This window comes from Fomitiporia mediterranea (genome assembly GCF_000271605.1).
Source record: "Fomitiporia mediterranea MF3/22 unplaced genomic scaffold FOMMEscaffold_2, whole genome shotgun sequence".
In the NCBI taxonomy this organism is placed as follows: domain Eukaryota; kingdom Fungi; phylum Basidiomycota; class Agaricomycetes; order Hymenochaetales; family Hymenochaetaceae; genus Fomitiporia; species Fomitiporia mediterranea.
In genome coordinates, this window is record NW_006760387.1 from 1,941,812 (window position 1) to 1,967,502 (window position 25,691).

Sequence of the window (25,691 nt, forward strand, 5' to 3'; positions counted from 1 at the left end):
ACCGTTCGGAGTCGTAATAAGATTTTTCGGAGCAGGCCTCCTCCCGCCTCTCCCTCCGCCCCTCGCTTTCGGTGTCCGTGGACGGTTATGCGACTCAATCGGTGACTGCAAGGTCGGAGACCTGCTTGATTCCTGCGTCGAAGACTGGGCAGACGGAGGTGAAGGCTCTTCAGAACCAGATCGTTCGCTTTCTTCATCTTTCTCGTCTTGATTGTCTTGCTTATCTGCACCTCTTGATTTCTTCTGAGGTTTATTGCGCTTACGCACACGCTTGTTGCCTTCACCTTTCGAAAAGTCGACTCTCCAGTATGCACCCTTGCCGGGCTCAGTAACTGGCTTCGGCTCCCTTACGAAGGCTGCGAGAAGGGACAGCAAATGCCGAATCGAGTTCTGTGAAGGGTGTGTATAAAGTCAAGTCAGACGCGAACAACTTAATTGACGGGAATGAGTAGCAAAGACGTACCCCGAAGGCTATCGCTTCTTGCTTCGACAGCTTGTCATAATACGGGAAGCGCATACGGATGGCCCTAAGAATATCTTGCAAAGTAGCCTTCTGTCCTTTGTTGCCAAGTATAGCGAGCTTGACAAGGACATGATAATTATACTGAGGTTTCGCATCCGGCGTTTCGGGATCAAGCAAGCTCCAAAGGTTGAGGGGTGCATCAGGAGGGAGTCCAAGCATCTCATGAGGCGATCGTGGTTTATTCTGGATATGCGAAAAGGAGGTGACACTATATTGGGGTTCGTGCGGTATTCCGGCGATCACAGCAGATACAGGAGGTAGCGGTCCCTGTTCCGGATAACTACTTTGAACAGGTATCTGCGGGGTCTGTCGATTTTGGTTTTGTGAAGAAGGAAGGGGAAGCGGAGTGCCGCGTGCGTTGTCGTACTCGTGCACGTGTTTGCGATAATAACCCTTCGCTTCCGACGCGACACTCGCGTTGCGTACGTGCTCGAGACCGATTCGTCTACCACTTGCATCGTACGCGGGGTAGATGTCCTGCCTGAACGAGGGTTGTCCATCGGCACGTGGCCCGTGAGGGTCAACGAACGGATTGCCGGCAAGCTCAACGAGCTCCCTTCGTATAATCGTGCTTCGTATAGGAGTCGCATAGCCATGCACCCGAAGCTGGCGCGACGTCCCGACGTGCGGGCTGGCTGAGGAGGTGGTGGAAGAGCCCGTTGCTGGCGGCGATTCTCGAGGTTCGTCGTCAAACTCCGCGGGCCGGAGAGTAAGAGATATCTTACTGTTATCGGGTGTCACTCCGTCGTCTGCACCGGCATGCAAGGCCCTCTGACGTGGGTGATCGTCGGACGGGCGCGCGCGGTCAGCCATGGCAGAGGGTGGACCCACAGAAGAAGACGGGGGCGGGGAAAAAGAGGAAGACGCGTTACGAGAGTCGGTGCTGAACGGTGAAGCGTGGCCCGGCGCGAAGCATAAATCTGACTAGCTCGTATCGCGGGTCCCATCAGTTGCCTGTAAACAGACAAAATTTACACATGCCCAATAAAGTATTCTCACCTCTATCGCCGACGGTGGGAGTTCAGAACACGGTCCCCACGCAAATGAAAGAAGATTTTGTTACGAGAGTGCGAGCGGAGGTGCGGAGGTTAAGCCAGAAGAGGGGGGAGAAGACTAGTTTAAGCGGGGGATGAGGACAGGCGCATATGCCCGAAATATATAGCAGGAAAAAACGTGAAGGGGACACGAGGCACGACAGTAGACGATCCGGTGAGCGAGTCTTTAAATCACTACCATCCTTGCAAGCCACAGGGCCTTAATTCCCCAGAATGCAAGAGATCTGAAGTCAAGGTGTAAGACGACGGATTGTCTATGCTCGGGGGACAATACACGCACAAATATCCCGATGCCGTAAGCCCAAGTAAAAAAGACTTGCTATAACAAGGACTTCGGCATTGCCACACAAACGGAGCCAAATAATTTAGACAAGGATGTTTATTAAGTTACCATTCTATTGGACTGATCTTCGTAAAGTATTAGGTAGTTACCGTATTCCCTGTACATCTTGTCTCTGGTACTTCACTCGGATAAATTTTCATTACCACACGACTGTGTTTTATAGAGTGCGCGAATTTTATTCCCACTCCATCATGACCTACACGTTGCAAAAAAATGACAACATGGTGCATCGCAAAAAAGACAGTGTACTGTACATCCATCCCACTAACCCCATCGAACAAAAAAACCGACAAGAACATTATTTCACAGTGCATCGCAAAGAAAGACAGCTTACTATACATCCATTCCACTAATCCCAAGTCCAGAGACCAAACCTCCAAAACAGCCATCAATTAATTAATACACTCACACAAACCCCTGCAACATAAACCCCTGCACAACCAAATCCCTCTTCCTCCTTTCCAACACCTTCCTCAACCTTTTCTCCAACTTAGCCTTATTCCCATCCGTCGTAATCTCCAAGTTCCGCAAAGCATGTGCAGCAAGGTTCTCTTTGAGTGCAGGTTTCGAAAGCATAGAACATACATCGGGGTCGTGAATGAGTGGTGGAGTTAACTTGAGTTCGTATTCGTTGTGGAGGTCTAAAGTATTGTTATTATTTTCGTGAATAAAGCGTAAAGTAGATCATCGGAATAGATTAGAATAAAAAGAAAGACGTACTGCAAAGATACTCCTCACATTCCGAAGGCAAGATAATACTAATCTTCTTCTCTCTATCTTTAACCGAACAAGCAAGTTTTCGAAGTCCCTTCATCGTAATCGCCGTTCTCTTCAGTGAAAGGAAAGTGAGATCCGGGAAGTTACAGAGCGTCGGTATCGCGTCATCAGTGATTTTTTCGTTCCAAGAAAGTTCCAAGTGGACAAGACTTTGTCGAAGAGCAATAAGGTGCATAACACTAAAGGTATTGCTGTTAGAAGACTGTACAAAACTAAGGTAGTATATGCGACTTACGCTACATCACCGATTTGCGTATCATCTATAAAGAGTGACTCGATACGCAGGAGACTATTTAGACACATCAGGTCATCGTCTGATAATGGGACGTCCGAGAGCACCAAGGACCGAAGTGACTGAAATCCGGTAGGATCAATGAACACTGAACACCAAAGCGTCAGACTTCAGATTAGATTAGACAACGAATACAATTTCTAACTTTTCAACGTTTCGTGTCTGAGCAAATTGAGCCCATCAGCATCGGCCATTGACTCCGTAAGATTTAGCGACTCTATCTCTGTATGCCGAAACAAGGGCAGCGTCTGAGTGTTGAGATGACCTTGATGCGAAAGGTCCATAACTTGATAAAACACCAAAAGTGTATTAGGATACCTTTGATTCCGAGTACGTTGACAATATCTTGGTGGGTTATTGTGTGGACGTCGAGTTGATCTCGGAGACGCAAGCCCGGAAGAAGCCTTTCGAGTTCCTTAAGCAGAGCCAGTATAGCCTTGGATGATTCCGGGTATTGATTGAGAGCGACGTCTAGTTTGATGGTAGTTAGTGATAGACATGTCTTGAACTACGGCGGAGTGTATTCAAGGCAAGGTAATAGTTTGAATGATTGTAGCACCTTCATCGACCACTCCTGACGCGAACTCAGCTGCAACCGCGAACTCGATGAACTCCGTCGATACCATCTCTCCCTGTTCCTCGTCCGGCCAGAAAAGCTCTTCGGCTAGAGAATTATTCGATTCTTCATTAATTTTGACGTCCGAGCTCGGATGTAGAGCCAGTTTATCAGAGAAGCGAAGTCGCTCGGCTTTAGCTGATAGAACAAAAGACATATCGACATGACTTGAAGATCGCTTGACCCTCTTCGGTGGTCGTTTGAGAAGAATATCGGCTGAACTAGAAGAGTCGACAAGAGGTGCTCGTTTCAAGAATTTCGCAGCTACAGAAGCTAATTCGATGCTATCCGAGTCTTGTTCTTCTTTGACGCTCGCCGCGCTGCCAAGCTCATGAGATCCAGCAATAGATACAGCTTTCTCGTGCGTAAGTCGAAGAGATTGTGGTGAATCTTGAAAAGCATTGTCCAAGAAAGCATTGCAAATGCGATGGAAGTAGGGAAACTTTGAGGTATCTGCCACAGACGCCTGGAACAACCGAACACTGGACATGTACTGCAGTTATCTTGAATATCCTTCGATTAAGTTGTTAGTAGCGTCTATACATACCTGCTGTGCCGTAATTTCGGGAGAGTAAAGCGGATTCTCGGGGTCAATAATCGGCACAGAGAAGAAGGACATGAGTACAACTGGCGGTGTTTAATCGGACAATAATTAAAAGCCGAGAAAAGAAAGCAAGCAGGTTGAGCCTTGGAGAAGCACTGGACAGCACAGACAGCTAGGATACGAGTTCTGCTATTTTTGCCAAAGCCAAGGATGCAGAGCCATGGACGCACATATACCGAGTTGACTGAGAGCAAGGTGGGGGTCGATGGGAGAGAGCGCGATTGACGCGTCCAAGTCACGCAACACGCTCAGACTTGGACACGGCGGCTCAATTTACGGACATGTGCAGACCCCTTTTGTTCTCCCTTCGACTTCAGCCAGTGTAGCACCAACATATACGCGCTTAATCGGTGCTAAGTATCAGGTTAGGACCGTCAGCATCAGGTATCTTTGACGCTGTGAGTTCTTCCCAGCACCGTGGCACGTGTTGCACACATATATGCGCTTACACGGTTCAGAACCTTATATACACAAGGTAGACTCTTACACAGCTTGTAACTGCATCACTGCATCGATCTCGGTCACCTATTATCATCTTTCTTCACGACGACACAGCACTCCCTACAAAAACACGCAACCCAGGCACATACCGACCTTAAGCGCCGTCCAGGATGCCCGCGAAGTACTCACACGCGAAGAAACGACTGAATGCGCGCGACCCGGCACGTAAGAATGGCAGCGCATCATCGAATAACAAGAATGGGTCGATGTTCCATGGCCATGCCCATCGGAACCCAAACCCACACCTCGAGCGCTCTATCTCGCAGACAATGAACGCAGTGAGCACTTTAAATCGTTTTCAATGGGGTAACTCTAGCTCAACGGACCGGGTGGCTCCAGACGATCACAGCAGTTTCAGAACTTGAACGTGCCATCTCGCGAATTCTCTTACTACGCTACGAACATGATATCTGCCGACTCTACTCGACGCGCTTGCACAACATCGCACTGATTTATGTCCCAAAGCTTGTACTCGACTGCATTGATCTCACATCGCCGGGGTGGGTGGCAGCGAATGCAGACTGCGATGAGATCAAGGATTTCTTCCGAGGTGCGATCGCAATGGATTTACGCCAGGCCGGAGAACGTGTTGCAACGAAGAGCGTTTTGTGGTCGTATACGGCCCTGCGGCATTTTGTGAGCATACATCAAACCTCTTTACATATCATATCATTAATTGCTTTGAGGCAGGCCTTGTCAAATAATGTACCGATATGTCAAAAGCGTGGATTACATTCACTCCGTCTACTTCCTCACTTCCAGGGACTTAGAGCACATCTCGACGTACTAGAAGCCATGCCGATCGCTTCATTCGCAAAACCTACTCATCTACCATCACTCGATGAAGGTCTTGAACTCATAGAAGATGACTTGTCGCGCAAAAAGAATAAGCCCGTTCCTGCATGGGATGACTGGAGGCTGAAGCTACGAATAGGATATGAACGCCTCGTCGACACATTGTGGCAAGTCAGCAAAGAGTTCGATATACGCGGGTACGGCAACGTCTTGCGAGAGAAGCTCACAACGAAATGGTGCGACTGTGGATGCTCGACGGATCACCTTGGTGAAGTATGCGAACGGACTGTCAGAGAGGAGGAAGAGGAATCCGGCATTCGCTCCGGAAAAGGAAGGGAATGGGACGGGCGAGGTACAATTTTCAAACTTAACTTTACTTCTAACTAACCATGTCATGTTCAGGGAGCGGAGTATACGGCTGGCAAACCGAAGACGAAGAAGACGTCTGGGACATGGAACTCGACTTCGGCGGGATCGAACCCGACGAATGTGACGGCCTTGATCCAGAAATGACAATCGGCGAGCTAATGGAATGGCGTTACTTCAAAGCAGAGAAAGCAAAAGAACTCGTACGTCTTCCTTCTTCCCTCGTCCCTCTCCCATCTTCTTTACTTATTCTCATTCCTTCTCCTTTTCTTACAAAAACGAATACTTACTCTGATTCAGGGAAACAAAGCATTCCGTAATGGCGACTTCGAAACGGCAATCAAGCAATACTCCTCAGCGTACGACATCGAGCCCGAGCTTCCACATTATCAACTCAACCTTGCCGCTGCGCATCTAAAACTTTCAAAGTTCGTTCGTCTGATATTATTAATGGTTTTCTTCCATGAGACCCGTATCTGATTCTGGATTTGGTTTTTTTAATCGATAATAGCTGGATAGCCGCAGAGAAAGCATGCAACAAAGCGCTCGCTCAACACCGGAGCGGGAAAGGTTACTGGAGACGTGCTAAAGCGCGTCGTATGCAGGGTCGGACAGTTGAAGCAGTGAAAGGTGCGCAGGATGTATTATTATACAACTTCATTATACATAAAATTCCGACTTAACAACTGCTGAAATATTCTTCGGAACAGATCTACGCAACGTACTTAAAATTCAACCAGGCAACACAGACGCGCTCACAGAATTGATGTCAATCATGCCTTCTGCAGCTGCAGACATGGCGCTTCGAGCTAGGTCGAGGTCTCCGTCGCCTGGGTTTTCGTCCTCGTCGAACGCACCCTCGGCCTCAGCGGGCAGCAGCAGTGGCGGCGACTCCAGTGTTAATGGGAGTGGGAGTGGGAGTGGAAGTGGTAGCGGCTGTGGTAATGGCAGCAGCAGCAAAAACGCCCTGCATTCCCCTCCAACGACCTCTACTTCGGCGGATACCAGCACCACCAATGGCAATACCAACACCAATTTCACCACAAACTTACCCTTCCAACTCTCAGACCTCGACACACGCAAACTCCGACTATACACGCAACCTCTCCAAGTTGAGATGCCTATTATCAACGGCAGCGGTGCAAGCAAAGGTGGAAATCGTAAGGGTAAAGAAAATGGTGGTAGTGGAGGAGGAGGAGGACCGACGTTTGAGATTCAACTCGAGACGTACACCTACCCGACGTGGGATCGTTGTAAGGTGCAGCATGTGTCGCGCTAGGATCCCTCGATGAAATGCGCTTCGTAAAAACTTCTGCCCTCAGCTGTTTGCTGTCAACTATGCTTTTACTACTTCTTCTCTTTGTGATTACCTATTTAACTGTCCACCTTCTATTGTGCTGCTAGATGCTTCCAGGTGGGCGCACGAACGTGACTAAAAACGAACAGACTTATCCTCATCACACATTCCCGACGATCGTTGTTGATGACCAGTTATGCTTTTGTTGTACCTGTACGCTTTGCACGAGTATACATGTCTTCGCGAGATAGACGTATAATGTATTCTTTGAATAAAACGCGCATTTACGCGCATATACAAACATATAGGGAGATCACCCAGGATATTTCATAGATAGATATCTTTATACGAGTAAATCTTCAGCTCGGATGTCAAATTAGTTCCTCCAAACCCTGTGGATACAGTTTAGCAACCACTAACAAAGAACAGGTTGGGAAGACGGGATTCACTCACAAAAGCTCATAATCCCTAACACTCTGTTCAGCTCCACCAAACGCTACGTTCGCACCATACTGTCCATCAAAAAATCATCAATATCGAAACTCACAACAACGTATCTTGATGAGTTTCAAAAAGAGAAAGGAGTTATACTCACGAGATGTTCACCACATTTTCCTGGAACGCGTACACCATTGATAGTCACAACAGCATGATACAACTTCACACTCCTTCCATCGTGTTCTTCGTACCCTCCCTCGACGGGTTGACGGCCCGGTGGGATGTGTCCGCCTGAGGCGGGGATGAGCTCCATGTCTTGCGTGAAGGCTGGATTGATTAGAAAGGACCACGCATATAGCGAGATGAGGAAGGATAATAATGGCGTGAGTGGTGCAGGAGTTAATTTTAGTGAACGGATGGGAATTTTACTGACGAAGAAGATCATATCGACCATGATGTTCCCTCTCGGCGCCTCCGTAGGGTACTCTGCATGGCGTAGGTGAGAGATGTGGCGCGACTTTACATGGATGGACTGCGCTTGGGAAAAGGGCAGATCTAGTGATATGGATACGAAGGAGTTAGTAAAACAAATAACAAAGAAAATGCCTCGAAGAGAAAAGAATGTGAGCAAGACGCATGTACGCACCCAAAATACACAGGCGAGACCCCATCAGCATCGTGCTAACATAACAATAAATATCTCATCAAACACCGACTTCTCAAATCACTTACACAAGGTGGCTGAAGACTCTGCTGAGACGGCGGGAACGGCGCGTCCGTCGTCAACGGGATCCTAAACCCAGACGGCGGTGCATGCTGATAGGAAGGCGGAGGCTGTGGCGAGGACGCGCGCCCACCCTCGCCGAACGGCGACTGCGGATTGAATTGCGGGAACTGCATTCCGTGAGGTTGGAGAGGCGCTCCGGATCCAGGGAAGAAAGACGCTGCTCCTGCTCCTGCTATCCCTGCTGTTGCACTTCCTGAATGGTGAAGCGGATTAGGGAAGGACGATAGACCTGGAAAGTCCTATGGTCATGTATGGTCAGCGCATTGATCGATTCCCTTGTCAGTGACACGAACACGGGACGGGAGATCATCGTATCGTCGTTGATCGACTTACATGGTGTCCATGCTCATCTTTCCCGTGCTTCTTGTCGTGCTTCAACTTGTGCTTGTGTTTTGAGTCCGAGTCGCTGGATGAGCTTGAGCTTGAGCTCGATGAAGATCCGCTGCGTCTGCGTCCCATCGTGGTTCGTGTTCAACTAAAACCGGTAGTATTACGCTCTTGTCGTGGGCACTCTAGATGAAAGATTTGAGGAGGCTGTACGCTTGCGGTGCATGATTGACAGATCTGTGGCGATTGGCCGCAAAGTAATGCAGTTGTACTTGTTATGCTGCCGAAGGCGGTGATCACAATCTAAATGTGTTATTTGTCCTCATCCAGTACAACTTTACATCACGAAATCAATATATGTGGTCTTTTGCACCTCCGGAATCTGAATTCGTCCTTCACCTATGGATTACATGCTATCTGAGGATATCCAGGGACTATGAGGGACTCGACTTTAAACTGCTACTCGGAATTTGAACGGAACCTCTGCTTTTCTGTCTCAATTGCACTGGACTGTCATCTTTGACCTGACTGTATATACACTACTAAGTAAGACTTGCTCATTTCATTCTGTCTTCGCCGCAAGTTCGGAAGCTCCTGCCGGGCCTTCTAGTGCAATCAAATACTCGCAATCGAACTCGTTTCAAATGCATGATGGTACCGGCGCCCAGCCGGCGAGTATTGATAAACGCATGATGTACCATTTCGAGTATGACTTCTTCCATTTCATAACACTGTATCATCTGACGAGACTTTATTGCAGTGTTCCTTCACAGCAGTCTAAGTGCTGCGCCGTCATGGTCGTTTTCGTGCTTGTGTTTGTCCTGTCGTGCGACTCGTGCCATCGCAGGGTTATTCCCTCTGTAAAGGTCAGTAAATGCCCCCCATTTTCTCTACCTCAAAATGCCCCAGCTTACTAAAGATGACACAGCTGCTGCCCAGAATGCACAGAACTTCATACACGTGCTTGAATCCATATTCCAGATTTATAATAATCTGCCACTCCGGACATATCTCAACGCAGTAGCATCCCGCGAGCCTATTAGTCAAGATGCACGTGACTCTCTTGGGGAGAATCTCATCCACATCGAGCGTGTTCTGAATCATTTTCAATCGCCGCCATCCTTACACACAAGGTCAAACAATAATCCACATCCCTGTGAAGAATGCTCTTCCAAGCATTTGAAGGTATTAAAACATATTCTACACCAAGTCCAAACACATCATATAACTTGCTAATTTTATAGTGTACTTTGGTCAAGACTAAGGACGGTTCCTATTTGTGTAGACACTGTCAGAGGAATGGCTACTCTCTCTGCAAAGTATGATTTTCCGTAATTCCAAATCAGTAACAATCACTAATTTTTAAATCTGTCTTGTAGCCTAAAGCAAACAGTACAACAGGACTGTTCACTGCACAGCAGACCCTGGACCATCAGAATCATGGCTTCTATGCTCAAGGCTTCAGTACTCTGTAAATATTACTTCAATTGTCTAAAATTCTATGCTACAGCTCAAAATTTCTCACAGAAACCAGAGTCCAGTCTCTGTCAATATGCAGTCTACTAACAACGACTTTAATACAAGCTTCGCCACCGTCCCTTCCAACAATTCAATGCATGCATACAATCAGTAAGAAATCAGTCTCTTAATAATTAATTTACTTTTATAGACATTGTTTTTAGCAATAATTTTCAGTCCAGTATGCATAGTAACGAGAATAGTCAGACCATTTCTGATAGAACAAATTTTGGAAGCCTCTATCCATGTGGTAATGCTATTGAGTATGTATTTCCCTTGTTCCATTCTTTCTCACTCAACTTATACCTCTTCAGAGAAACAGATCACAATCCGGGAATGACAGGCCATCCCAGTGGACAGGCATTGTTTGATCATATGCACAACTCTAGCTATCAAAATATGGCTTCATCGTCCACTACATTTAATGGGTTTTAGTTTCAATGACCTAATATGCGTTTTAAACAATGTTTACAGTTGTTGCCAATGAAGTTATATGATCCTATATACAGTCTTTTTGTACCTCTGGACTTGGCCATACTCAAGAAAGATTCCGTTCAGAGATATTTGAACTGCCATTCTGTTGAACAACGCGAATTAATCATTCTACAAATACAAACATTTCTAACTTCTCGAAATTATTGCGGGCGTTGCGATGTGTGAGTTAGCATGATGTGTGCATCCTTAGGCAGAGCACGGAGAGCCACGCGGATGTCGCATGGATCAAGTATGAAGTGTCGAGAGTCATGACACCCCTAATACATTTTCTCGAATCAACGTCGAATGAAAACAGCTACCTCCTCGCCGCCGCTGCGTTATACACAGATGACTGCGCAGGCATAGGCGTAGCCTCCCATTCATCAGAATCAGGTGGAGGAAGGTGGATATCTGGCGCTTTCCCTTTCGAATGGGATTTCTCTACAGGGTGAAGTGATCCAGAACTAGCTTTTGGAGTCGGTAAATTGTCTTCATCAATGCGCAAGCCATCAAGGTTCAGAGACAACGTTCTAAAAATATAACAACCAAACGTCAGAAGAGAGGTACAATTAGAAGTGGATAAGTAAAGCGGACCGCATCTCGTCACGTCGTAAGCGCACCCACTCTTTGCAGGCTTCCCTGAAGCGAGTCAGGATAATTAAGAGGTCGTTGTAAAACTGAGGATAAATCGATTAGTTAATTAGCTAGAAACCAAATTTTTGAGGCGGATCGCACGTACTTTAAGGCCTTCTTCAAGATTTCGTATAATCTCGCGATATTTGTGATAGGCCAAATCAAGCGACTGTAAAGCATGTTCTCGTTCTTTGATAGAGGGATCGTCCAGACGCGAACGAATGAACTGTTCATGGCGAGACTAAAATGCCGAATTATGAGCAAGTCATGACTATATGCGTGGTAAAAAGGAAAATACCCGGATTAAGTCACTCAATTCAACTTGCTTATCCGCACTTTCCTCAACGCCATCCTTAAACCTCTCATACTTATTCATCTCCTGATCAAGCGTATTCTCAAACATAACCGGCTCAACTTCCCTCCATCGCTCGAAAGCAGCAGCTTCACGCATTATGCGGGGCTGGATATCGTCTCCATCAGCGAGTCGCCGTGCTCGCTGGACCAACTGTGCTCGAGAGGAACGAAGATCGTCCAAAGTTTCAAGATGTGCGCGAAGTGCTCGTGCGTGTGTCTGTGTATGCGCATTCGCAGCGTCTTTCCTCCGGTTTTCTGGGAACGACGTCGATGATGGTACCCATCGCTCAAGGTCGTTCTGCGATGTGATATAAGTTCCATGTGAGGACGAAAGAAGAAGGAAGCTTAAAAAGACGCAAAGCTTACCTCGTCCCAAGTCAACCGTGTGATCGGCTCCTCCCATTGTTCCCACTTGGAGCGTACAGTGTCATCAGCTTCGGCAGCCTGGTCAAGCATCTGCCGATACCTCTTCTCTTTCTCCGTAAGGCCAATATTCGCTTGGTAAGACGGTAAGCGATCCCATCGTCTTCCCTCCCTCGTCACATTCTTTCGTACGCCTTCGTCCTCGGAAGCCTCTTGGTCTAATATATCCATTGCCTGAAATAAAACAACAATCAGGCAAAGTCGTAAAGACATTTGGAAAAAGAAGTGTGGAAGTTGTACTTCGTCAAGAATTTCCCTACAGCGCTCAGAGAGATGCTCGGCATTCTCAATTGAGCCGTCAATGCGTGCCGGTCCATCTTCAAGCCGCACTTCCTCCGCCTTCCTGAGGAGGCTTGGCGGGAGCCCGACGGGCTTGTCAAGAGCCTCGAGGGATGCGGGGAGGCTGAGCTCTTGCAACATACTAAAAAAATCACGATAAATACTAATGTTGCTTGAAGACAATGAGATGCAAAACGTACTGATCGGCAAAGTCGTCGAGCTCCATCACTCGATTGAACACCTCTTCCTGTAGCCAATTCTGTACCCTATCTCGGTATATCTCTGAAGAGGCCATCAGCTTAGAAAACGCGAAGCGAAGGTAGGTGGGTACGAACCAACTGCGACCTTAGCCCCCCAACCAACAAGCTCGCCAAATATAACATCTTCGTTGCCCAGAGCTGATTTGGGGTCTTGAAGGCCTGGAGGTACGGCACTCTGCACCATTGAGATGTCTTGGATTGATGGAACCGCGGAGATCGGTGGCACAACTTGATGGTAAATGAGATCATTATCACGCTCGGCGCGAACAATACTCTTCTCTAGGGTATCCAAAAGGGACTTTGATAGTTCAGACGGATGAATACAATGATCATGACATATTCATTGTAGTATAGTACTTCACCTTTATGTCATCCACCACGGGTCTAGAAACGTAGGCTCGCCTCGCTATTTCGTACCCTTTCTTTGCAATTGACTTGGCTTCGATCAAGCGGGAGAGCTCGTGCCCGTAATTATTTGATTCGAGGTCATCTACGCTCTTCCGATACTGAGCTGCAGATTCAAAGTGATGATGCTTCGTGTCTATATGGGCGAGCCATTCCTGCGTTGTCATTAGTTTAACATTTAAACGAGACTATACAATCGGGCCGTACCGACGGAAAAGCCTCGCTTGCCCTCGATTCTCGAATAGTGCTGGAAGATAACCGGTAATACGACGCTACCTTGGCACATTCAATGATAGTTCAGTCCTAAGAATGAATTACCAGTACCTTCGCAGCCAGTTTGGCAACAATAGCATTCTTATAATGATCTGGCATGCAAATCAGCTTAAAAGAAGCAAGAAAGCAGAGTAATATTTCAAATACCGATAACAGCTCTCTGCCAGGCGCATTCTTGGGCTTGTGCTAACATTAGAAACTCAAGGCTCCGTAGAAACGGCTCTGATAATTCGTCAATGCGGGCGTTGCCATCTAGGGATTGGGCTAATGCAGGGAGAGCGAAAGTAATCAAATAGGACAGTGTCCCGGCTGCATTCTATAACACAGAGCCTCAGTAACGAGGAGTGGCAGAGATAAATAATAAAGCATACCTGATAGTATGCGCTCGCTCGTTTAATGCCTTCTGCATGCGACCGATCTTCCCCTGACGCTAATTGAGAGTAGAGTGCAGCGAGATTGAATAGCATTGCAACCCGTTCGTATGCAATGTTTGAAATTTCAATCCAGCGCTCGGAAGGTCTCAGCGCAACAGAATATGGAAACGTTAGGGAAATCTTTTAGGTAAAGCTTGAACTTAGAATCTATCCCACAAATTCTACGGACACGGCACGCACGTCGACAGGTAGTTTCGTCAGAATGAAGGCCAACTGTGCGCAGTATCTTGCTAGATTTATAAGTCTTATCATTCCGAAAGGGTACATAGACTGCTTACTTTATTATGGCTTGGGTATGCGAAGCATGAACCTTCTCGGAGGTAGCATCCCTTCGTAGCTGCTCCCATCGCTCGATGTCCCACTTGAAAGCCTCTGGATGCGTGTCCGGGAGGTTCTCTTGAATGTAACTCCGTACCGCCTGACGAATCGGTATTTGAGACGTCTTCTTGAATGGTATGGACAATTGGTTGGACATTTTGAACGTGAGCTTTACACTGCGTCTTCAAATTGTTACTTGCTGGAGGGATTATTTACAGAGACTCTGCGTCGCGACGAGCGCTGCGCAGTCGTCAACGTCGTCAAGATGAAACACGATATTGCATTGAACGACCGTTCTGTACACTGACCGAGAGTCTTGGCGCACAGGTCTATACTCGACCACTGCACGTGCCAATCGGCTTTTGTTGAGCCACAAAACTTTCTGTTGCGTTGACCTCAGAGTTGACGTCGCAGAACGCTGAATATTACCGCTGAGCCTTCGGGAGCAAACAACTCTGATTGGATTGAAGGGCAGAGGGGAGAAGAAACAAAGGCCGAAATTGACTCACCATTGTGCGTGCGTAGCTAAACACTGCATGAGCACGCGTCTGCCTAGGGACGCGCCTTCGTGAACGCACCTTTCACTCCGCTGCTTCTGCACACGACTCACTCGTCGTCACATCTTTGTAAAATTTCCTGATCTATACGGTTTACAACCGATCTGACTGATTCATTGTATGACGACTAGACATTGCGATGGACGACATCGAACAGATCTCACAAGCAATTCTCGTGGCCTCCGATCCGACCCAAACGGGCCTCCACCAGCAAGCCCTCGAATTCGCACAGGATAGGTTAAAAAGCTCGGCTGAGCCATGGAAGATTGGACTCTCTCTCTTCATAGATACCAATTCCGACGGCACTCGAAAACACCAGCCTCAAGTGCGCTTTTATGGTCTACGCATTCTGGAGGATTTCCTTGACAGCCGCTTTGATCCTCTGCCCTCGGACGCGTTTGATACCCTCCGACAAGCTCTCATGGCATATGTACAATCTGAGTATGCACAGGGTTCAGCAGAATCGGGCGCACCATGTGAGTTACTTTGACAGTCTTGCACTCAGACGACTCTTTGACATGTTCATCCAGATATCCGGAATAAATTCTCGCATACATTAACATTATTCTTCTTGTGCACGTACCTCGAGCAATGGCCCAGCTTTTTCACTGACTTCTTCGGACTCATCCAATCTCCTTCTAACTCTGGAATACCGACATATAATCCTCACGTTTCGCTGCTTCTTTTCCACTTGGTCTTAGAAATTTCGGGAGAGGTCGCGGACCAAATGTTAAAAGCTGCGCGTCAGCACAATAATCAACGGCATTTCCGGGACTCGAGGGTGCGAGATGCTGTTCGGGAACGAGATGCGGGCAGGATCAATGAAGCTGTTTTAACAATCGTTGCAAATTCCGCGGAACAATTGACTAATCTACGAAAAGGTGCTAGTGGAGGAAGCGTTGAACGTTTAACAGAAGTTGTAGATTGGGGAGTAAGGACATTTGGATCATATGTTGGTAAGCTGAGAATATTTATACCTCCCATTCCTGCGCATTAATTGCTTTCGCGAATTAGGCTGGATTGACATTAATCTTACCGTTACACCTACCACTATTGCGTTACTCTTTACCCTCCTCTCTGATCCCTCTCTGCCTATCCGCCTCGCAACTTCCGTGGCCCTTCTTCGCATGGTTGCGAAAGGATTAAAAGAGCCCGGGGATAAAATTCAGCTATTCCGAGTACTTTCACTCGGACAGGTCTTAGAAGCACTAGAAGACAAGACTCGACAAGAGCAAATTGCTCGAGGGGAGGACACGGATGAGGGAGAGGAATCTTATAGAGAGGCGCTTGGGAGACTTCTTAATGCGTACGGACTTGAACTTGTTAAATTAGCAGATGACGTGAGCCTTCAACATTGCCTTCGGAATGCCATTGTTACTCATTACTCATCTAGAATAATGCCTCAGACGATGTCAAGGCCGAAGCATTATCTATGCTTTCCGACCTGCGACCAACCATGCTACATTTCCTTGCCGATCCTTACGATGATACAACTTCAACCGTATTCCCTCTGCTCTCGAGCATCCTCGGATCAGTGGGTCGCTTTGCCTTTCAACCGTGACACGTAAACTAATTTTATTCTTTTTAGTTGAAAAAGGTCAAACGGTCCTCACCACACGAGATAACCGACGACATCCGCGCATTTTTGGCTTCGACACTTACTACACTCCTTCAAAAAATGAAATGGGATGAAGACGAAGATCTAGACGATATGGATGCGGACGATAAGCATGCATTCGAGCATTTGAGAAAAGTAAGTTATTTCCGCTAAACTCGGCTCAATTAACGAGAGCATATGGCTAACTTACTCACTTAGGGTGATCTCCGGGTACATCTGGACTCTATTGTAGTGATTGACCAGGACATGGCTATCGAGGCTATCCGGAAACTCGTCCTTGATACATTAGCAGCATATGAAACTGGTTCTCAGCTGAAGTGGAATGACGCTGAGCTCGCGATCTACCTCATTTACATCTTTGGAGAAATCAATAAATGTAAGCGCAACGACCTGCGTCTAAGTTTACCCCGATCGCTGATAATAACTGGCTGTGGCGCAGCCGGAGGGAAAGGACGAGCAGCTTTTTGTCAAGCACCAGCTGTCGCCAGAGAGCTTAGGAAAGGAACAGACTACTCAGAGTACCCACTGACGCCGCACGGGGAAATGCTCATGGCTCTCGTCCGGTCAAATATCTGCGTGTATCCTAATAACGCGGTCTCGATGCAGTTCTTCGAGACGTGTGCAAGATATGGTGATTTCTTCAAAGTGCGCAAGGAGTGTATTATGCCTATGTTAGAGGCGATGATTGGACCAAGGTACGTAGGAAGAGCTCTCAACGGACGTTACTGACTTATCGCCACAGGGGAATTCACCACCCAGACACCGCCGCCCGGTCGCGTATGTTCTATCTTTTCTACAAGTTTATTAAAGAAGAACGGAGCGACATTCCACTGGATATCGTTGCGACACTTCTGAACGGCATGCGAGATCTGTTGTCTATCAACGTGGAGATCCCGGAACTCGAGAATCCTGCTGAGCAAGACCTGCTTACAGAGACAATCGCCAACTCCAACGCCTTCGAATCGCAAATCAACCTCTTTGAGGCCGTTGGCCAACTCGTCTCTCTCTTCTTCAAGAATATCGACGAGACTGCTGCGCAGCTGCTAAGTTTCGTTCAACCCCTCCTCGACGAACTAGAAGCGAACCTACAAGCCGTCAAAGGTGCTCAAGACGTCGTACCGATCGTTAAGATTCACCACGTCATGATGGCATTGGGTAGCATCGCGAAGGGTTTTCCAGAAGTCCCACAGCCTATTCCAGAGGGTTATCTCCTCCCGCCTATTTCCGTCTTCCGTCAAATGACACAAGCCATCGTGGTGTCCCTCGGCGCAATGAGTGGCTTCAAACCCGTACGCGATGCAGCACGATTCGCGTTCGCTCGAATGGTCGCGACAACTGGATCCCACATTACGGACTTCATCCCAGCAATGATGTCGAGCCTTCTGTCGCATTTCGAGCCAACAGAGATCGTAGACTTCATGAACTTCTTGACCTTGCTCATGCATAGACTAGGTGTGGAAATGTCTGATGTTCTGAATCAGCTCGTCGTACCGTTACATACGCGGATTATGGAGCTGCTTGCGATTCCCATTACGGGGACAGATGACCGGCTAACGCACGGGGAGACGAAGAGGGCATACTTGAATTTCCTTAACAACATCATGACGAATAAATTATATCCTGTCCTCATTTCTGATGGTATGTTGTTTCTCTGGTTATACTCGTACAGATTTTTAATTTCATCTCGTTATAGCCAACAAATCGCACCTGGTCCCGTTACTCGAGAGTGTCATCCAGATTGCAGAAGACGTATCAGACCCAGCCGCGCAAAAATTATCCTTCTCTTTCCTCGGACGTTGTGTAAGCGTGTGGGGACAGCTACACCCAGTCAATGGTGACGCAGCACAAGCTAGCCAAACACTCCCTGGATTCGAGGCGTTCATTTATGACCGACTCGTTCCGCTCGCTATTCGAGTACCTTTAAGCCCGGCTTTCAACATCAAAGATGGGCAGATGCTCGTGGTACGTTTGGCGTGTATTCCATACTACATGACATTACTGACCAATGCGAACAAATTTTGAATAGGTCTCCCATGAAATTGCCAACTTCCTACAAATAATAGCAAAAGCCCGAGGCGAAGAAGGGTACCAATTCTTCGTCACCGTCTTCCTTCCCTCACAAGGCTGTCCACCTGATACTGCGATCGATTTCGGAACGAAGTTGCGAGATCTCGATACGAAGGGGTTCCGGAAATACTTCACTGATTTCATCCGCGCTTCAAGGCCCGGAAGCTAATAACAGAGGCTTACAGATCATACTTACTTTAAGTCTTTAAGCCTTTGACCTTAAACCTTCATGCTTCATGCTTCATGATTCATACGAACTGAAAATAATAATGAATGATGATATCGGTAGACCTGTGATTATGAAGCTGCTGTTCCTACTAGTCAATGTATTACATTCCTTGCATACCTACTTATTTACAGTAGTTGTTATTACACTCATTCATTTTTTGTGTTTGCTCGCTTTTGTCCAGACTGGCTGTTGCTGATTTACATAGAGTGGTGCTCTTATTCAATACTTCTGCATAGCTTGTTGTACTGTAGTTGGCAAAGTACCTGCGAGTCATTCTATATACCAGCCCACCTATCAAAGGATAAGGAAAGATTACAGAGCCACGACAACTTGATGACGGTAGCGAAACTCGAAACTTGGCGCTGAGCGCTTGGCGGATGACTCGCCGCAATCGGTCACGTGCAAGTAAGCAGTATGTGAGCTTCAAATCCTGCCTTTGGCTCCTTTGTCCACTAACTACAATGACGACGGGTGAGTGTGAAGTTCAGTTCACAGAAGAACGCGTCTTATGGTGTATCTATCAGTTCCACGAAAAGTAAAGGCGAAAATCGTAAGTAGTTGCCCCCTAATCCGCTCCGTGCGGCGTCATAATACTAAGTCTGCCTCGGAACAAAGAAACCACCCCGGAAAGTACGTGTACTACATCTCTTACGCCGATAACGCGCCATTTGACGTGAATTTCTCTTCAGCATGATCCAGATGCGTCTATAACAGAAACCTGGGGAAAGCTCAGCAATGCAATCCGCGAAATCCATAACCACAATGCGTCCAATCTTTCGTTCGAGGAGAACTACCGCTACGCATACAACTTGGTCCTGCACAAATATGGAAAGCAAATGTACGATGGCGTGGCGAAACTTATAATGGAGAATATCGACAAACTTGCTGAGACGGTGGTGAAGCCCACGTTTCCCTCGTCTGTAAACGGTGACCCGGCCCAGAAGAGCCAGGAGGTCGAGCGCTTCCTGAAAGCTGTCAGGGATAGTTGGGACGATCATTTAAGTAGTATGTCGAAGGTGAAGGGTATACTCAAGTATATGGTACGTGTTCCGATTGTTTGTATGCTGACTGCCGACTCCGTTTCATTGTTTCTCGTGTATCGTAGGACCACGTCTATTGCCCCAGTGCTGGAGTTCCTGTTATATGGGACTGTGGCATGAACTTGTTTCTTTCTCGGATGATACAATCACCCATTAAGGAACATATTATCAATGCTATCCTCAACCAAATCCAAATCGATCGTGAAGGCTATGCTATTAATCGCTCGGCAATGAAAAGCTGTGTGGATATACTCCTGGCTTTGCGCTATGAGACGGGGACGAGTCGGGTAACCGTGTACAAGCGGGATGTTGAGCCAGCTGTGCTGAGAGATAGTGAAGCTTTCTATAAGGCGGAGGGAGAAAGATTGCTCACAACTTGCGACAGCGCAGAGTACCTCAGACGCGTAAGCCCTTTGAAGTTATCCAATGCTGTAATCTCAATTTCGCTTTCCAGGTCGAGGATCGATTTACTCAGGAAGATGCTCGTGCTATGCATTATCTTTCTTCTCAAACCGCCACACCCTTACGTCAAATATTAGAAGACACACTCTTGTCACCTCACCTACCTACCATCATACAAAAACCTAATTCCGGCCTGGACAGCATGATTGATTTAGACCAGAAGGATAATTTAGCACGACTTTACCGCCTTTTCGACATGGTATCTGCCGGACGTATAACCTTGAGACGTGCTCTGAAGGACTCCATTCTTCGACGAGGAACGGAAATTAATCAGACGTACGGGGATGGGATGGCGCAAGATACCACTATCGTTGTTGTTGACGACCCCAAGGGTAAAGGAAAGGCGCGAAATACTACGGGACAAAACATAGACACAGCGTCCAAATGGGTGGAAGATGTTTTAAGCCTAAAAGACAGATTCGACCAATTTTGGAGATATTGTTTCAATAGTGACCGCGAATTTGAAACGTCGTGTAATGAGGTACGTAAGCAACCATCCTATTTCCATCGATACAGAAGACCCATTTTTTGCTAGGCTTTCGAGACATTCATCAATCGCAACAAACTTTCATCCGAATATATTTCCTTATTTATAGATGAGAATTTGAAGAAAGGTCTCAAAGGGGTACGCTGTTACCTTTGCCAACTTGCCGATCGAGTGAGCTAATGTACTGGTTACAGAAAACGGATCAGGAAGTCGACATTGTTCTTGATAAGACAATCACTGTCTTCCGATACATCACGGACAAAGACGTTTTTGAACGGTACTACAAGATGCATCTTGCAAAACGATTACTCCACAATCGCTCAGTCTCTGACGACGCAGAACGCGGCATGCTAGCCAAGCTGAAGATTGAATGCGGATTCCACTTTACTCAGAAACTGGAAGGCATGTTTACAGACATGAAGGTGTCAGCAGACACAATGGAAGCTTACAAAAAGCACATCGCCAAGACTACGGTCAGCTTCCGTGTACTGACTATACTTACTACTCATTGTGTGCTGATGGTTTCTAGCCTCCTGAAATTGAGATGTCTGTTACTGTAATGACATCGAACGCTTGGCCAAACAACCTCACGCAGAAGCCTCCACCGTGCAATCTGCCTGAATGCATGCGGACGTCTGCAAGCTCGTTCGAGAATTTCTATTTATCACGACATTCGGGAAGAAAAGTTACCTGGCAGCTAACGCTTGGCACGGTTGATGTGAAGGTCGCATTCAAAAACAGAAAACACGATCTAAACGTGTCGACCCTTGCGATGGTTATTCTGTTGCTGTTCGAAGATCTCCAGGACGGCCAGTTTTTGACATATGAGGTGAAAACTTCAATACGCGATTTTCGACGTGGAGTACTCATTCCTAGCGTCCTTTAATATTCAACAGGAGATCAAAAAGGCAACGGATTTGCCTGAGCCAGATTTGAAGCGACATCTTCAGTCATTAGCATGCGCGAAATTCAAGGTTCTGAAAAAGCACCCGCCTTCCAGAGACGTCAATCCGGACGATTCGTTTTCCTTCAATTCAGACTTCTCCGCGTCTATGCAACGAATAAAGATAAGTACTGTCTCTGCGGCTGCAAAGGTCGAGGATCCAGAAGAGCGGAAGGAGACGATGGATCGTATTGACCAAGAGCGAGGACACCAAATTGACGTAAGCACCCACACGCCATGGGTAACTTTCATTTCTCGACTCTGTCTTGCTAGGCTTGCATTGTTCGCATAATGAAGAATAGGAGACACATGACGCATACGGACTTGATCAACGAGGTGACGAGGCAGCTCGCAAGTCGATTCGCGCCTCAACCGTTGGGAATCAAAAAGCGGATAGAAAACCTAATCGACGTTTGTGCTCTTTTATTGACATTTAATACTCACGTTTTGCTTACCGTTAAATCCATTTCGTACAGAGAGATTATTTGGAGAGGTGTGAGGATAAGAAATCGTATAATTATCTTGTGAGTGTCTCTTACCAATACACACATGTGTTGTCCTCACCGTTCTGCAGGCATAGTCAAACTACTTCGTGTTTAATGTACCATTGCAACCGTCTTTCCTACTCGCATATGTACGAAGAAACAATTCACTGACCTGTACTCATTCATTATCAATTAAGCTTGTTCAGGCATGCTCACAGGATACTTTCACACCACTTCAACATCTTTTTCGTTCGATCGTCAACTCGTTGAATCAGGTACACCTACGACGATACAAATGGACTACCACTACTCGCAGTAATTAGACCCAGGGAAGCGTAACTAAAAAGGTAAACTGTCCGATGTTCAAAGAAAACTGTCCCAAAACAGAAGCGGACAAAGCGTCCAAGCTATCTACAAGAAATGCATCACTATCTTAGCCACTTTACGAGCTGGACGTGGAGTTCGACGCGTCCTTCGCGAGGTCCTTTGCCTTCTGAACAGAGTTAGGCGACGTCGTGTCGTTCCAGTTGTTTCCGCCGACGATGACTGAACTGTTACCGACGTTTGAGCCCTTGAAGCCGAGGTCCTTCTTGCTGAGCGAACCGTCGGAGTTCATGACCTGGCCTAAGAGGCCTGCGATGCTCTGGTCGTATCCAGCCTGGTTCTTTGATTGGTGGCTGACGGAGTTGCCGAACGAGGAGATGATACTCGACGCCTGTTGGACGACGATCGTCTGGACTTCAACTTCACAGACCTGCTCAAGCAAAACCCTATATTATAACACAAAGGTCAGGCGACTAAAGTCTGCTTTGATTGCAGTTGATTTACTGACCTCTTCATGACTTCCATAAGGACGACGAGCTTCTGCTGGACGACTTCAATCTCCTGGGTCTGGCAAACGACCTGCTTTTCCTGTACGACGACAGTTTGCTCGTTCTGCGAGGAGTCGAAGTTGTTTTGGCCAAAGAAGTCATCAAAATTGCTCATTTGTGACAAGCCCAGGTAGTTGTTGAAAGAGGGCGCCGAGTCAGTGCGTTTAGCTATACCGTGATAATGTCAGTGCACCTTATGGTCTTGATACAAGGAGTTGTCTTACCCATATCAGCAGATGGCCAGAAAGTGATTGGCTTTGCCATAGCGCCTGAGGCGGCAATGGCAATGGCAGCAGATGCGATGATAGTCTTGGCGAACATTGTTATGGAACAGAAAGAGACTGAAGGTACGCTTCAAAAAGGTTTTTGGAAGTGAGCCCTGAGGTGTCGTCCCAGAGATGGTCAGCATCGAGAGCGAGAGCATAATGTCCGTCAGATACTCACTAGGGTCAACCCAGAACGAAGGTGTATAAAAAGCGAAAGTTGGACGAACGAACGAAAAAAAGCGTGAAGGAGGAAAAAGAAAGGCGAAAGGGAAAGGCGACCAGGCCAAAAGCTTCGAAGAACGAAAGAGTGGGGGAAAGAAGTGAAGTGAGTATTGTAATTCCCTCCGTCCTCCAGTATTTAAGGTCTAGCAACCTAAGACGCCGCGATACCAAACAAACAAATGGCGCTTCCTCCAATTGCTTGGCGTCGCGGACATCCGGGTTGGTTGATCATGGTATGCTAAAAAAACTCTCATCTACGATCAAACCCCGAATCGGCGGGGATGGTCCCCTTGGTAGCATGGGCATATCGTGAAGGTGAAAGAGGCTGTGGGAGACTTTATCGTAGTACGCAGGACAGCCCGAAAGAGGAACAGCCCGACTTGATCGACGCACCTTATCCAGCTAGTCTTACTACTTTAGTCTTCGAACTTCATTACCATCACAAACAGAATGGACCTACAAGTTCTATTTTCCATTCTACATTGCAACGACGGTGCCGTACTGCCCGCCATGTTGCCGTCGGGAGATCCAGAATTATGGATATCAACATTCTCTTCTGCTGATTAAGCGCCTCTTTGGGTGTTCTCTACCAACTGTTGCGCTTTCCATCCGAGAACACCGAACAGCATACGAGGGTGGTCTGCATCAAATTTCCTTCTTTGAATACACGGTCACTTTGCTACGCTACCTTACCACTTGTCTGGTCCTACGGCTGGTATGGATGGTCGTCAAGCTTTCTGTCTTGCGTCGGTCATTCGCGGTGATGATTATGAGTATTTTAAACCCGGTGGCGAATTAGCATATGCGCGTTGTAACCCGACATAGGCCCGTCTGTAAGATGGGGAAAGGGCAAAGATTGGGCCGTGGTTTGATTTTGATTCTTGATTCCAAACAGCGCCGGCGGCGCGAGGATGATCAGATGAATACGTCGCAAGACATTGGTCAGTCCTCCTTTAACTGGTTAAAATCTGTTAGGTCAACCAAATTCACCCACAGGCTCATTTTAGTTCTGCTTCACATCACGGAAGCATAGCACATTCGTGAAACATGGTCCACATACGGACTAAATGAGATGGTGGAATTGCTTATATCAGTGCTACAGACAGTTAGGCGCTATGATAATTTGTCCTTCCATCAAATTCGGGACACGAATAGCTCATGACATCAATCTCGAAGCACTCTCTTTCTGGACTTCTCGCTTTACGCACCTGCAATGCAACAGCTACATATAATTTGTTGATGAAATCTGTTAAACGCTCTCGCTTGTCTTCATCCTTGGTTACTGTTTTCAGGTTTCTGTGGCTGCTCTGAAGCATCAAAGATAGTCCGGAGGTCTGGGTGAGGCGCTGCATGATACTTTATGACTGTAACGATGAAGCTCCTTGATTCACGAGCATAAGCACATGGATACAAGCGACGGCATGCCAGTAGCTCGGGTCCGGCTTCAAGGGCGCTTGGACATAGGCAGGTGGTTGCTGACGGCACCTCAACAGACGGAGCCTTGTGAACGTTGCATCGCCATTGAGGCCGAACGATCTAATCACGTTTTCATTGGCCAATGGTAAATAGAATATGCGATGTTCTTGAGTAGCACTCGAAAATCAATTTTCTCTTCGTAAAGGGCGACCACTATCTGAAGTTTAAATGGCTACGTCTAAGACTGGTATTTCAACCCGAAGCCGACGTGAACCGTGACAGACAACGCCACCAATCCAGGGAACCGTCAGCTCCGACATGCGTACTGTGGCTGGAGTTGAGTACAGAGCCAAAGTGCCAGTGCGTGGCGTAAGTGCGTTTATTCGCAGCGGAGCTAAAAATACCCTTCAATCAGAATCTATCTTCCGGAGATGCATACATGCTTTGTTAGGCGCTGAAGCGGTCCGGAATCACGACCGTGATCGGTTAAGCGATTCGTGGCCTGGCTTGGCATCGTACCGCTTATCACGAGTTGATGACTATGACTACGATGGTCAAGGAACCAAGGTCTATTCCACTGTATTCTCTGAACAAATATGAAAGCCTTTATGCGCCATCGACCGTAATGCTCGTATAACTGGATCATGTTATGTCTCTGAAGGTGGTACATCTTTGTTAATTCTATTCATAACTCGTTGTCTGTAGATGATCAATGCATCTGAATTCAAAATACCGCGTAAAACGAAGTTACTCCCTTTTCGTAGGCGTGGTACGATCACAGTAGGCAAGACAACCTTCTGCTCAACGAAGAAATAGCCAATTTTGTTCTCCTGGAACTCCGGCATTTCCCTCTACTTGACAAGCTTCGCTTTTTACGCCTTCGGCGAAAGTCAGGGGGCTCGCCCCCTGGACCCCCTCTTAATAATAGTTTCAAA

The 25,691-nt window shown here is 47.1% G+C and overlaps 10 protein-coding genes across 10 annotated transcripts; 5 read left to right on the forward strand and 5 right to left on the reverse strand.

Annotated features, from left to right (window-relative positions):
• Positions 1–234: 234 nt before the first annotated feature.
• Positions 235–682, reverse strand: FOMMEDRAFT_76579 (winged helix DNA-binding domain-containing protein; the record flags this gene model as incomplete). Its single annotated transcript, XM_007262760.1, has 2 exons — positions 235–390; positions 464–682. Coding segments are annotated over 2 exons (375 nt in total), but the record flags the coding sequence as incomplete, so codon positions are not given.
• Positions 683–2,270: 1,588 nt separating this feature from the next.
• Positions 2,271–4,225, reverse strand: FOMMEDRAFT_25807 (uncharacterized protein; the record flags this gene model as incomplete). Its single annotated transcript, XM_007262761.1, has 7 exons — positions 2,271–2,295; positions 2,331–2,562; positions 2,642–2,877; positions 2,934–3,078; positions 3,309–3,461; positions 3,550–4,099; positions 4,154–4,225. 7 exons carry the CDS (start codon positions 4,223–4,225, stop codon positions 2,271–2,273), a joined length of 1,413 nt encoding a protein of 470 aa, XP_007262823.1.
• Positions 4,226–4,821: 596 nt separating this feature from the next.
• On the forward strand, positions 4,822–7,151 carry FOMMEDRAFT_131472 (uncharacterized protein; the record flags this gene model as incomplete). The annotated part of the gene is made up of 7 exons (XM_007262762.1): positions 4,822–4,989; positions 5,051–5,347; positions 5,402–5,858; positions 5,909–6,075; positions 6,173–6,300; positions 6,384–6,502; positions 6,583–7,151. The coding sequence occupies 7 exons, from the start codon at positions 4,822–4,824 to the stop codon at positions 7,149–7,151; spliced, it is 1,905 nt and encodes a 634-aa protein (XP_007262824.1).
• Positions 7,152–7,737: 586 nt separating this feature from the next.
• Positions 7,738–8,507, reverse strand: FOMMEDRAFT_76119 (uncharacterized protein; the record flags this gene model as incomplete). The annotated part of the gene is made up of 4 exons (XM_007262763.1): positions 7,738–7,934; positions 8,041–8,162; positions 8,254–8,288; positions 8,340–8,507. 4 exons carry the CDS (start codon positions 8,505–8,507, stop codon positions 7,738–7,740), a joined length of 522 nt encoding a protein of 173 aa, XP_007262825.1.
• A 2,375-nt stretch (positions 8,508–10,882) lies between these two features.
• FOMMEDRAFT_144555 (BRO1-domain-containing protein) lies at positions 10,883–14,316 on the reverse strand. The gene is made up of 15 exons (XM_007262764.1): positions 14,053–14,316; positions 13,955–14,000; positions 13,712–13,894; positions 13,488–13,656; positions 13,392–13,432; positions 13,275–13,343; positions 13,025–13,222; positions 12,738–12,960; positions 12,603–12,684; positions 12,364–12,544; positions 12,067–12,297; positions 11,645–11,998; positions 11,453–11,587; positions 11,308–11,390; positions 10,883–11,243 (listed from the first exon to the last, which is right to left on the reverse strand). Exons 1-15 carry the CDS (start codon positions 14,247–14,249, stop codon positions 11,030–11,032), a joined length of 2,406 nt encoding a protein of 801 aa, XP_007262826.1. The 5' UTR covers positions 14,250–14,316; the 3' UTR covers positions 10,883–11,029.
• A 154-nt stretch (positions 14,317–14,470) lies between these two features.
• Positions 14,471–18,741, forward strand: FOMMEDRAFT_165328 (ARM repeat-containing protein). The gene is made up of 11 exons (XM_007262765.1): positions 14,471–14,718; positions 14,781–15,125; positions 15,180–15,605; positions 15,664–15,989; positions 16,043–16,183; positions 16,238–16,402; positions 16,466–16,643; positions 16,707–16,962; positions 17,010–17,905; positions 17,961–18,229; positions 18,294–18,741. The coding sequence occupies exons 2-11, from the start codon at positions 14,789–14,791 to the stop codon at positions 18,501–18,503; spliced, it is 3,204 nt and encodes a 1,067-aa protein (XP_007262827.1). The 5' UTR covers positions 14,471–14,718; positions 14,781–14,788; the 3' UTR covers positions 18,504–18,741.
• Positions 18,742–19,024: 283 nt separating this feature from the next.
• On the forward strand, positions 19,025–22,187 carry FOMMEDRAFT_144557 (ubiquitin ligase SCF complex subunit Cullin; the record flags this gene model as incomplete). The annotated part of the gene is made up of 12 exons (XM_007262766.1): positions 19,025–19,034; positions 19,088–19,113; positions 19,253–19,603; positions 19,669–20,007; positions 20,058–20,546; positions 20,601–20,690; positions 20,747–21,025; positions 21,082–21,381; positions 21,449–21,715; positions 21,769–21,906; positions 21,972–22,019; positions 22,070–22,187. 12 exons carry the CDS (start codon positions 19,025–19,027, stop codon positions 22,073–22,075), a joined length of 2,343 nt encoding a protein of 780 aa, XP_007262828.1. The 3' UTR covers positions 22,076–22,187.
• Positions 22,188–22,422: 235 nt separating this feature from the next.
• FOMMEDRAFT_102402 (uncharacterized protein) lies at positions 22,423–23,092 on the reverse strand (the record flags this gene model as incomplete). The annotated part of the gene is made up of 3 exons (XM_007262767.1): positions 23,079–23,092; positions 22,813–23,022; positions 22,423–22,750 (listed from the first exon to the last, which is right to left on the reverse strand). The coding sequence occupies exons 2-3, from the start codon at positions 22,965–22,967 to the stop codon at positions 22,423–22,425; spliced, it is 483 nt and encodes a 160-aa protein (XP_007262829.1). The 5' UTR covers positions 22,968–23,022; positions 23,079–23,092.
• A 427-nt stretch (positions 23,093–23,519) lies between these two features.
• On the forward strand, positions 23,520–24,139 carry FOMMEDRAFT_151835 (uncharacterized protein; the record flags this gene model as incomplete). The annotated part of the gene is made up of 3 exons (XM_007262768.1): positions 23,520–23,573; positions 23,638–23,685; positions 23,747–24,139. The coding sequence occupies 3 exons, from the start codon at positions 23,520–23,522 to the stop codon at positions 24,137–24,139; spliced, it is 495 nt and encodes a 164-aa protein (XP_007262830.1).
• Positions 24,140–25,074: 935 nt separating this feature from the next.
• FOMMEDRAFT_151836 (uncharacterized protein) lies at positions 25,075–25,356 on the forward strand (the record flags this gene model as incomplete). Its single annotated transcript, XM_007262769.1, has 2 exons — positions 25,075–25,129; positions 25,208–25,356. 2 exons carry the CDS (start codon positions 25,075–25,077, stop codon positions 25,354–25,356), a joined length of 204 nt encoding a protein of 67 aa, XP_007262831.1.
• Between the last annotated feature and the right edge of the window lie 335 nt (positions 25,357–25,691).